General features: G+C 36.5%; 1 protein-coding gene across 1 annotated transcript in view; it reads left to right on the top strand.

Moving 5' to 3' along the window:
- LOC113225579 (dopamine N-acetyltransferase-like) overlaps positions 1–11,126 on the top strand; it is a 41,893-nt gene extending 30,767 nt beyond the window's left edge. The window contains exon 5 of the mRNA XM_026457907.1: positions 10,235–11,126. Coding sequence (XP_026313692.1) covers positions 10,235–10,418 — 184 coding nt within the window. The 3' untranslated portion in view covers positions 10,419–11,126. The remainder of the gene's footprint in view (positions 1–10,234) is intronic.
- Positions 11,127–11,984: the final 858 nt, after the last annotated feature.

Here is an 11,984-nt window from a genome sequence, read left to right on the forward strand (position 1 = left end):
TTCTTAGGTTTTCGCTATAGTTACATATAGGAAATGAAACTATTTTTCCAGATTTAAATCGCGTATATTTGTTTTTTCAAGGCCCTGAAACATTGGTTTACTTGAAATAACAAATATACGCGATTTGAATGCCGAAAAATAGTTTCATTTCCTAAAATTAGTTATCGTTATTAATTTAATATCAACAACAATAAGAATAAGAGATACCAACGGATTTATTTACAAATCGCGTATTTGAAGTTGCATTATGTTTCAATTCATCGAAAAAAAAGTTCACAGTCCATCGTCAAGTTCGAATTTCAAAAACCTTTTCCACGCTAGCGTGCCAAAAACGCTTTTGCGTGCAGATTTCTAATGAGAAAGAAAGCCTTTCTGAGCCGAATTGAGAACGTGCTCCTTTTTTGAAGTCGGTTAAATAGACATTCCAAAACCCGCTCGCAAAGCGTGCTGTTAACTATACCACAAGTAATTATTATCGGTACTACATGTGACATTGAAACCTAAACCAAACGTAGTCTTTAAAGTAAAAAACTAACTAAGCTACAAATACTCGACATTAACATATAAAACAATGTAAATGTATTTTTTTTTTCATTTGCAACCTTGAAATGTCACCAAATAATCACATAACAGTTTTTATAATAATCATATCTGATTAACAAAAACTGACCCAATTCAATCTGGTACTAGTTCGCCGTGTAATGTACGAGTACCTTAACGTTGATCCGTTTTGTGCAAATACTGCATCGAGGTAATATAATAATAATAAATATAATATTAATTTTATTCAAATGCAACATACAGCACTTACTAGACTAATTTACAAATTAAAAAAAACTATTGGTTGTATGAACAAACAAAAACTAAACCATCATAACCTACTCTAGGTCCTAGACCTGTATTAATAGTATTATGAAGATTCTCCGTTTTATGGTAAAATGAAATGACCAATCTTTTGATTTCAGCTAAAACTAAAGTAGTGTAGTGTAGAGCCGTGACGTGTGGGTAGGGAATGAAATGTACGATACGAATATGTGCATTTGCAGTAATAAAAAGTGAGTAGCATGTGTGTGTGTGTGTGTGTGCGTGTGTGTGTGTGTGTGTGTGTGTGTGTGTGTGTGTGTGTGTGCGTGTGTGTGTGTGTGTGTGTGTGTGTGTGTGTGTGTGTGTGCGTGCGTGCGTGTGCGTGCGTGCGTGTGTGTGTGTGTGTGTGTGTGTGTGTGTGTGTGTGTGTGTGTATGTGTGTGTGTGTGTGTAACAGTGAATAAAAAAATAAAATTAGCGGAGTGGAGTGCACTTAAAAGCATTATATAGGTAGATAAATAATTTAGGTAAAGTACTTTATTAATAATTAATTCATTCTAGTCTAACTAGAAGTTCTTCCGTCTCCTCATAGGATAACTTCTGTAACCATTTTCTTAGTTTATACCCAACTTCATACTTGTTTAATGCGTATATGTGTAGGGATTTATTAATTTTATTATATAATCTAGCACTTAGCGCTGTTACACTTGAAACTTGTCCGTTAGCAAAGGCAGTACGGCATTGTTTAGTATCACAGACAGGGGAACCTCGTCGTCTACTAACAGCGATTGGATGTAGAGGTAGGAGTGAATGACGATACAAGACCTGTAGTACCTGGGCTTCAGAGTATAGCCTATCAGTGGAGTAATCTCTTGGTTTAAATGGTCTTTAACACCGCCCTTTGTGCACGTTCAAGGGTCAAAAGATATGTCATACATGGGAATACAATAAGATATAATAGATTCGCATAAGGAACGGTACACTAAAATAAGCGTATCCGAAGTTACACAGTGACGCAGGTTTCTAAAAACGTAGATCAACTTCCTTACTCTTCCACAAATATTGTCGATGTGAGGTCTCCAGGTTAGTCCATCATCCACCAGAACCACCAAGTATCTCACAAATCAAGTTCTTGAGAGGGTAAAACATTTACAGCTTGTAATATCATTACAGACGTGCGCTTCGATCGATTCCGAGGTGTTAAGTTTTTGCATCAATAGGTGACTACTCCGACTGAATGTGTGTGAAATAAATACTTAACACCTCAATTTATAAGCATCTGCAAGTCGAGTCCTTCGTGGGTCAGCTTTGCTAAACCCATGTAGGGTTATTATGAGATTACATGTAAAAAAAGTCTCCGTATTATTGTAAATATCCATTAAAGGGAAAATTGTAGACCACACTGACAGACCACACACATATTAAAGAGAACATGTTAACCCACCATCTCTTTATATCATGGAAGTAGCATTGAATAAATCCTCGTCGCCAGTGTAACCTTATCCTCCACCTAAATTGAATGCTGATAAACCCATACCGTGTCAACCAACATGATCGTAGTATCAATATTACGATTTCAAGTGTAACTTACTTACGTATGAAATAAATTATATTTAAGTGTGATTTCGAGGCATCTCTTCCGCTAAGTGCTTATCACAAAAAGTGATTTTAGAACGAACTGATTCCTATCAATCTCAAAATGTCAAAGTAAGATCTGGAAACGCGCCATAAAAATTAGGAATCTATCCCCATCTTTATAATCTTTACAACTTAGTTGCTAAACTAAGTTTAATGACAGTATCTTCGTATGTCAAAACAGACGAAAATTTGTGCGCATTGTAGACGTCATTCTCTTTCGCAGAAAACAGCACCGACGAACGATACAAAAGAGATGAAATTGGCTTAGTATTATGCAAATGTAGAGCCGTTTCAAATGTAGAAGGCTTTTATCACAAGGAAGTCATAAATATCTAAAAACATGAAACAAATTACGTATACTTGTGTGAAATTTAAAAATTCTCCGATTTAATTTGTGTGTCCATTTTGTGAAATAACTCCACTCAAATCAAAAATATCATTGAAGTTTAACACAATATAATGTCGATTTAGATTTATTCTATTATTACTACAATTTTAAAATTTAATTTTAATTATATCACATGTTATATTATTTATTATATTTATATTTTATTATTTCTGAAATAACTCCACTAGTTTATTATAATGATTAAATACAAAGATCGAACACAAGGAACAAATCCTTGGACCCGACAGGATCACAGATCACAGATGTCGCTACGGTGTCGAAAGGCGAAAACTCAATGCAAAAATCTATAACATACACATGGAAAAAAATTCGTCGACTTAGTAACTCGACTTGTAGCTACAGCTAGTTGGTATAGCAATGGCGACGGAATCCCTTGGTCGCAGGTTCGAGTCCTGTCGGGTCGAAGGATTTTGTGTTCGCTCTTTGTATTTATTTAGTAATTATCCTGTTTACGCAATAAAAAAGTAAAACTAATTTCGATCGTAGAACCTTTAAACCTTTCTTCTGAAAAACTTTCATTTTGGAGATGTGGCCTTATTGCAAGAGTGCGAAATTATGGACTGGTCTGCCACGCAGAGGTCCCGGGTTCGGTTTCCGGGGCCAGGAAAAATATTTGCCTTCATTTAATTATATCGGGACTTTGGGTGTAATTTGTGGTTGTCCATGGCATCCGCGATACAGCGTTTCTCAAGCAAGTGCTATTTAAAAGAAAATCTACACATGCCACAGGAACCTTCGACCTCAATTCAGAATCAGCTGGGAGAACCCATTTGTCTACCATCGCTCTCCGTAAGACAATGTCATAATATTATTCACTTGTGCCGGTGCAGTGTCATCATTAATCAAGCTTACATCAGTCACTGGCCTTATCAAAACTAACCATCCTCCAACTAATATGACCTAAATACCTTATTGGTTATAAGGATTCTTTTCTTATGATACACACATTACTGAACTCTCAGTTAGGCATTTACCACCCCATATCTATTATTATTTATTGCAGCATAAGACAAATAAATATAATATAATACATTACATAATTTAGAAAATTTTATTTCCCAAATTGATCTTGCCGGGAATCGAACCCGGGACCTACGCAACCAGTATCCACATTATAAACGGTTTACAATGTGGTTTAGTTTATAAATTTGACTAGATATGTTCGTTTTATTATGATATTTTTTATTAGCCCTAGTAGATTTTATTGTATCAACCTGGTGGGCTATGGCTTAACCTCTCTTATGAGGAGATCCGTGTGCAGCAGAGGGACGCTTGCGGTTAAGTAGGACTGATAAATTCGATCGAAAATATAATTAAAGACACTTTTTTATAAAAACAATACAACTTTTTTATAAAAAAAAACCTACCTCAAAAGTTCGTGGAATTAGATCTATTTTTATTGAAATGAAACTGGATTCATCCCCTTGTTTGCCACTCTTAGAACTGGAATGTTTTCTTCAAATTTAAAAGGGACCAATACTGAGGTATCCTCTTTCCAACGAAAAAAGAATCATCAAAATCGATTCACAAACACCGACGGAGTAATCGCGTAACATATACACAAAAAATACAGACGAATTAAGAACCTACTCAGTTTTTGAAGTCGGTTTAAAATACAGTTATTATTGCACAAAAGAAAAATTATTCGATCTGAATGGACACAAACCAGTGCCTGTTGCCATGCCGGAGCCATCGCTCTTAAACAACGAGCTACAGACTGAGTTACACGTAGGCCATAATGAAAGTTTCTGGATTCTGATAAGTAAGTCCAGATATTATGTTTAAAATAGATTTATTGTTTTTCAAAGTATATTAAGCCCTCACTATTCACAAACTTTTGCTTCGTTGGGACCATTGTGAAAAGCAGTGGGACCAGTCTTCAATAGGGACCTTTTCAATGGCTTCGTGGAACTCATTCACCGCCGCTTCCGGGCCTGTAAATCGGAAACCTCTAAGTTTATCTTTGATTTTTGGAAATAAAAAGAAGTTACATGGTGCAAGGTCTGGGCTGTATGGCGGATAGGTAATCAGTTCCACATTTGAGATCTTCAAATACGCATTTGTTACCTTGAATGTGCAGAGGCGTTGTCGTGGTGAAGGACGATTTTGATTCGAGGACGCTTTTCGCAAGTAGATGTTTATATACCGATCGGCAGTTAATGTCCTTCAAAAGCTGAAATAGTGTAATGTGCTGATTTGCCGAAGAAAGAAGCATCCATTTTCTTAATAATGCTCCGACTTTTCTTAACTTTCATCGGCAAATCTTCTACAGGAAAGACCCATTCTGCGGACTGGCTTTTTCAATATTACTCGTGCATACAGCCAATGATTGTCCTCCATTAAACTTTTTTATCATTTTACAGCACCACTCTACACGCAGTCGCTTCTGGCATTCCGTTAAATCATTCAGTATCCACCGAGTGCAAAATTTCCGACCATTCAGATGTACATGCATTGACCTACTAACTAACATGCTTTTGCACCTGGCTCATTCCAGTGCCGACATTGCCGAATACCGTATGAATTTGCTGACAAGTAATTTCTTTGACAGTCTTAATCAGTTGTCGTACGGTATCAATATTAACCGCAGTCGCCGGCCGACCTTCACGTACATCGTCATGGAGATGATCACGTCCACAACTAAATTCAGTGAACCACGAATACACGGAGCTACGACATAGGGCTTCATCGCCAAATGCCAATTGAAGTCTCTGACAACTCTCTTGTTGTCTTAAGCCCAATCGAAAATCGTACAAAATCATGGACACAACTGAAATTCTTTGTAATAACGCCTTACAGTTTTGAAAACGCCGCCACAATGGAAAAATAAATGACAGTCTCTTAAAGTAAAACACTCACAGTGGGTTCCTTTTTCAAATTTCGTACTTGTTTTTTTTTTTTTGGTTTCTTTTACAAGTGGCCAGTTTCAGGAATTTTCGTAGTATGCCCCACGTATTGATTTTTTTAACGGCTTAACCACTCACTAGTGGAATATTTTTTACTAAAACTACTTATAAATCATGGTGTCTTCAAGGAGATATAAGTTTTTTTTTCATTCCTTCACCTAACAGCGTTCTAACTAAGCTGTCCGCCATTAAAACATGAAAACAATAGAACAACGTTGATGTTACCTATAAGACTACGTCTCCATCGTGACTTGACAAAGGAGTTGTTAACGTGACAGTAATGAGATTGAGCGGACAATTTATTCTTTTGCAGATTACGTTCAATGTGTTTTGCTGTTCACTTGTTATTTTTCTTTTATTAGAAGATTTTAATAGTTAGTAACATTAAATTACTTAGCAACATTGGTTGCAATCTCAATCTCCTAATCTCAAAATAGGCAATTCTCTGTACTATGTACTCCAGTTGAAAGAAGTTCTTATGAAAGAGTTCGTTCAGGGAAGTACAATACTTATTTCTGCCGCTAAGCAGTAAAGGAAATTGCTGCTTTCTACGCTGGTAAAATTACAGTCATATGGGATTTACCAACTTATGTCTCAAGGTGACGGGTGCAATGGCAGTGCTCCTCAGATGTTTGCGATTTAAGGCTCTGATGGGCACTGCATCTGTCGTGGTTGAAGCACGATCATAAGAAAACCAGAGCGATGGTATTCCTTCCAAGACGCTACTCAGAACATCGAGACTACAACGAACTTAGTAAAGTTTCCCAAATTGGTGCTACCGGGAATCCAAACCGGAAACTACTTATTTAACGCTCACATTGCTAACCGCTGGGCCACCGAAGTTGTTATTAGGATGTGCATTAAAACATAAATAAATGTAGGTAGTTCAAGAATACTGAAATAATAAAAAAAAAAAAAAAAGAATCAACAGACGTTTAACCGACGAGCATTTATGAAAGCATTATGCATGTTGGTGAACGAAGGATGAGTGTCATGAACATAGCAAGTGAAAGGCTAAGGTCTCTAACTCGATCTACTTCGAGGAGAAAAGGTAATTTTATTATTATAACACTAAGTGACGGGACGAATAAGGCGTGTACCCGGTGGTAAGCGACACGCCTGTCCCTAACGTGCCCTAACGTAACACAATGTAATTACAGGCACATGGGACTTGTCGACTTATGTCTCAGGGTGACGGGCGCAATGGCAGTGCCCCTCAGATCTTTGTGATTTGAAACTTCTGAGTGGCACTGCAACCGCTATAGAGAGGCGTGTAGCTTGCAGGCGCACGACTTGTTCGTCCCGTAACTTGATAAAAATAAACAAATTATGCATAATGTGATACTTCTCATAACTCTCCTCTTTAAGCATTAAAAAGTTATCGATAAATTTCGTTTGTTCGAATATAAATAAACCTCTTACTGAAAACTTATCATTTTGCAGATGTGGCCCAATTTATGTCACAGTACTATTCAAACATTCGTGTTCAATACCCGGGTTCTTCGTTGCGCATACAGCATAGAATTAGAATATAAACAACTTGTTGACATAGTTTAAGACGATGTGTTATAGCATCATATTGCATGTGTATTACACAATTCAGCTAATTAGTTCAATGCAGCGCAAAGTACGGCACACTCGTATTCTATATGATCGGACATAGAGGTTAGGAGGAACGGACAATTTATATGTAGTGACTTCTCGTCGACGTTTAGTAATTTATCGTTAACTTATGTTACATGGAATGCTTCTCTACGTGACAGATAACCTTGTAAGTGCATAGAGAACAATTGTGAAATATAAGTTTTCTTTAACTTATAAAGTACTTAACATTACTATTTTTAACCAACTTCAAAGAAAAAGGAGGAGGTTATACGTTCGGCTGTATGAATGTTTTCAGATATCTCCACAACTCGCTTAACACTTACGTAGGTATTTACCCAATCCCATTTCGTTGTTGTATTTAGTATATATATTAAGTAAGTAAATTATTCATGAATAAAGTGAATATATGAACTCTTTCACAAGGAGCACTATTACTCTTAGTTTGAACTCTATTAATAAAACAAAAGTTTATCTTCGGATGCGTTCTGAATTTGCATCTCATCATTTTTTATTCTTGCTTGTACTTATAATTTTGTGAGATTATTGAAATTATTTTAGTTCTTCGTCGATTTAAAATAATTTAATATGCGATTTTAGTTTTCGTGCTCAATTTAATATCGACCATAATAAGAATAAAATATACCAACGGATCTAAATTACTTATCTCTTAAATTACAGATCTAAATTACAACAAATCACGTAGTTGAACGTGTGATTATGATTTTTTTTTCATCGAAGGAAAAAGTTAGGTGCACCACACACAGTCCATCGTCAAGTTCGAATTTCAAAAACCTTTTCCACGCTAGCGTGCAAAAAGCACTTTTGCGCGCAGATTTCTAATGAGAAAGAAAGCCTTCCCGAGCTAGTGAGGTGAAAAAGTTGTTTATTTTACTAATTCCGGTATTTCACATGGACGTATTATCCATTGCATGTTACTAGAAATTTACATAAATGGAATATTCTTCCGATTTCTGGTAATAATTTGTGTAAGGTGAAGCTAAGACTGTTGTCACACGGTAAAAGCTCTCCAATTAACTCTTACATGATCCAATGTCTTGAATTCAGTCGCCCCAATTACCCGTCTATAGTCGCATAATTGTAACAAACAAAAACTGCTTAGTAGTAATTTTAATGCTATTTCTGGCCCATATTACCGTCGCTCCTTGACCCGGAAGAAATTTAATACCTCTGTCATGTTTTAAATGAAACAACATTTTTTTGTTAGATATTTAATAAGCGTGAACTGTCCTTGGCAATTTGGCATCGCGAACTGAACATAGCATAATTAGCATTGTCCTTAACTTGTAACTAATAGATCTCATGATTCCATTCCTGTACTGCTGCATAATCAACATCGATATTGATCTATACATAAATGTAAACTTAACTCTACATTTCAAGAGTAAAACATTTAACTTTGTGACGATGCAACCTCCTTCCATCGTCATCATACCTTTTTATCACCTTTTCTTTAGTTCCTGGCCAAATTTCAATTCAAATTTCAAATTTTGAATCGTTCTTCAATTCCTTTGCCTCGTCATTCTCATTTTGTTTCGTTCCGTCGTCATTCTCTGCTCAGTCGCTGAATTGAGTAGTGCTTCTCGTCTAATTTTAATCCTTTTACCTGTTCCTAACCTAAATCATGTGCAAATTTTAATACCAATCTATTAATATTGTACAACTCGGCCCTTTCGGGGTAAATCTGTCTTACGCTTTTTGTACGTAGTACGTAGTTAAGTAGGGAGTGTTTTGTAGCGTTGTACCTGTTTTTTTATACCCTTTTCTGGTTACAGCCTGTTTTTTTTCTTTCTAACCTTTCTTCTTGTGAACCTGGTCACGGCATATTAGCGGTTTACAACCTCTTCAACGTTAACATCAAGTGCAATCCCCGACGCCTCCTAGACCATTCGTATTGAACGTGTATACTAATAATACTTCTTTTTACAACCCTTTGATGAGAATGTGTTGTGCCTTCAATGACCTTATGGCTGATCTTGGCGCTGATCTAGATATTGTTATATTTGACAGTAATTTTAAAAGGCTTCGTAATCGAATCCACAAGCACCACAGTTTCTCTCTTTCATAGCTATAGTCCTTGTAATTCTATTTTATTTAAGGTTACAGTTTTATTATGCCCAAGTACGTTTTATTAATACATTGTAACAAAATTGTTTACTTATGATTGGTCATGCTGTATGTATTTGTTTAGGTTTACATTCTAGAGTAGAAACTAGTAATAATGTTTAAACTTTTGTTAGGGAGTCAATGCAAACTGTTTTATACATCTTATAAATAAATAAACACATAAAGGTTTTTTTTATGATACAAAGTGACGGGACGCACAATTCGTGCGCCTGCTGGTTAGCGACACGTTTGTCCATAGCAGTTGCTGTACCATCAGAGCTTTAAATCGCAAAGATCTGATGGTCCATCATTGCGTCCGTCACCCTGAGACATAAGTTGAAAAGTCCCATGTGCCTGTAATTTCACTAAAAGTGACAAAAAAAATCAAGACTAAACCGTTATATTTTTAACCAACTTCAAAAAAAGGAGGAGATTTTCAATTCGATTGAATTTTTTGTGTGTGGTGATGATTTCTCGGACATTTGTGAACCAATTTCGATGACATTTTTTTTAGAAAGGTAATACGTCAATAGTGGTCCTATTCAAATTTGAAGAAAATATTCCACCTCTAAGGGTGATAAATTTCACCCACTTTTCGTTATTGCAAACTGATGGTTCCACTTATTTTTGAAATCGTTTTTTGATAAAAAGTTATGATTTGCTCGCATTAACGTTATGCATGACACTATTTTCCATAAATAAATTACATTTTCTTTATATTATATGTATCCGAATGTTTCCCTTGCAGACGCATAGCAAAGGCCGTGGGTGCTTCTGCCCTGCGCATGGACACGACTTCAGCGTTCTCCGCCGCCGCGGCCGAGCGCCTCGGCTACAAGCAAATGTACAGCGTCTTATACAGTGATCTTGACTATGCACCGCAACCCCCTGCACCCCATCTCGAGGCTAGAGTTTATATTAAACAAATCTAAACAATACAGCAGAGAAATATTACGTTCTATTTAATGGTAGTGAATTTTTGTAACGAAATTGTACATAGCATAATGAATATGTCAGTTGTGTAACGTACAAACTAGATACGATTCGTTCGATAGCTGCGAAAATTCCGCAAAAAATGTTAGGTCATATCTAGTTTGTAGATTTCAAAATTCAATATGGTTACAAAAACCCGTCCCACATCAATGTAAATTAAGTCTTAGCCCGCAACTCATAAGACGCAATTAAACTCAAACATACCTAACATTGTTACGTACCTACCTAATATTTGAAACTACACACTTATATAGATACTTAGCTCCCTGGAAGCTAAATAAGTTTTTTTTAAATATTATCTAGGCAGCAAACACGTTACCGTCGCCTATGAATGCCTGCAACGGACGTCACGAGCGCGTTGCCGACCCTTTAGGACCCTACTCAAACCCCTTTTGAAGGAGTTCATGCTTATTCCTGCGGGAAAACCCCGACATTCCACAACCTAATGCATGGGAGAAAGCTTCTTTGAAACCGTACAGTACGAGATCGACTCGGTTCCAGAGTGTGAGGATGGACTTCCTCCGGTGGCGAGCGGTGCGATGATAAAATGTTGCCGTTGGCATCATGTCAAACAGTTCTTCAGAACATTGGCCATTGTACAAGCGATAGAACAGGCATAGGAAGGCAAAACCTCTCCTCAAAGACAGTGTAAGCATCGGGTTCGAAAAGTTAGTTCAATTTAAATCGTTTTTGATCTTATTGTAATCGTGTTTATAATAAAAAAAAGTAGTTCTAGAAGCAGTAGAGCTCCTTGTGAAATAGTTCGTCCTGGGAAGTACTGCCACCTTACCTATTTCTGCCGCCAAGCAGTAATGTCAGAATTACTGTGTTCCGATTTTGTAGGGTAAAGGTGCTGGTGAAATTACAGGCAAGTGAGATTGTCAACTGATGTCTCTCTTAGATCTTTGCGTCTCTTATGTCTCAGGGTGACGGGAGCAATGGCAGTGCCCATCAATTCTTTCAGATTTTAAGTTCTTAGTGGCACTGCAACTGATATGGACAAAAAAAAAAAGGCGTGTAGCGTACGACTTGTTCGCCCCGTCACTTTGACAAATTTCATGTCAATAGAGTTAGCATTGTGTATTGCAAACTAATTTGTAAATTAATGCTTCCTAATATGAGTAGATGGCGCTAATTCTAAATAAAATAAATGAATAGCCGACACTATCCATTACAATGTGTGCAATAAGCGCCATCTAGTTGATTAGTTTGTTATCACTACAAATTAGAGTAGCTTTCATAAATTGCAGCTTGTCAATGTAAAACAAATCATAGTTACAATCATCTTAGTACAGAGTATTAAAAAACCGACCTCAAAAGTCATTCATCCCCTAGTTAGTGGTGGAATATTTTCTTCAAATTTAAATAGGACCACTACTAAGGCACCCTCTTTTCAACTAAATAAGAATTATCGATTCGGTTTCACAAATTACTTACTTATCGTGTAACATACATACAAAAAAAAGTCGATTAAAAATAGCTATTTTGGTACTCATCACTACATC

The sequence above is a fragment of the Hyposmocoma kahamanoa genome, unplaced genomic scaffold (genome assembly GCF_003589595.1).
Source record: "Hyposmocoma kahamanoa isolate Upper Pololo Valley unplaced genomic scaffold, ASM358959v1 168, whole genome shotgun sequence".
Classification (NCBI taxonomy): Eukaryota; Metazoa; Arthropoda; class Insecta; order Lepidoptera; family Cosmopterigidae; genus Hyposmocoma; species Hyposmocoma kahamanoa.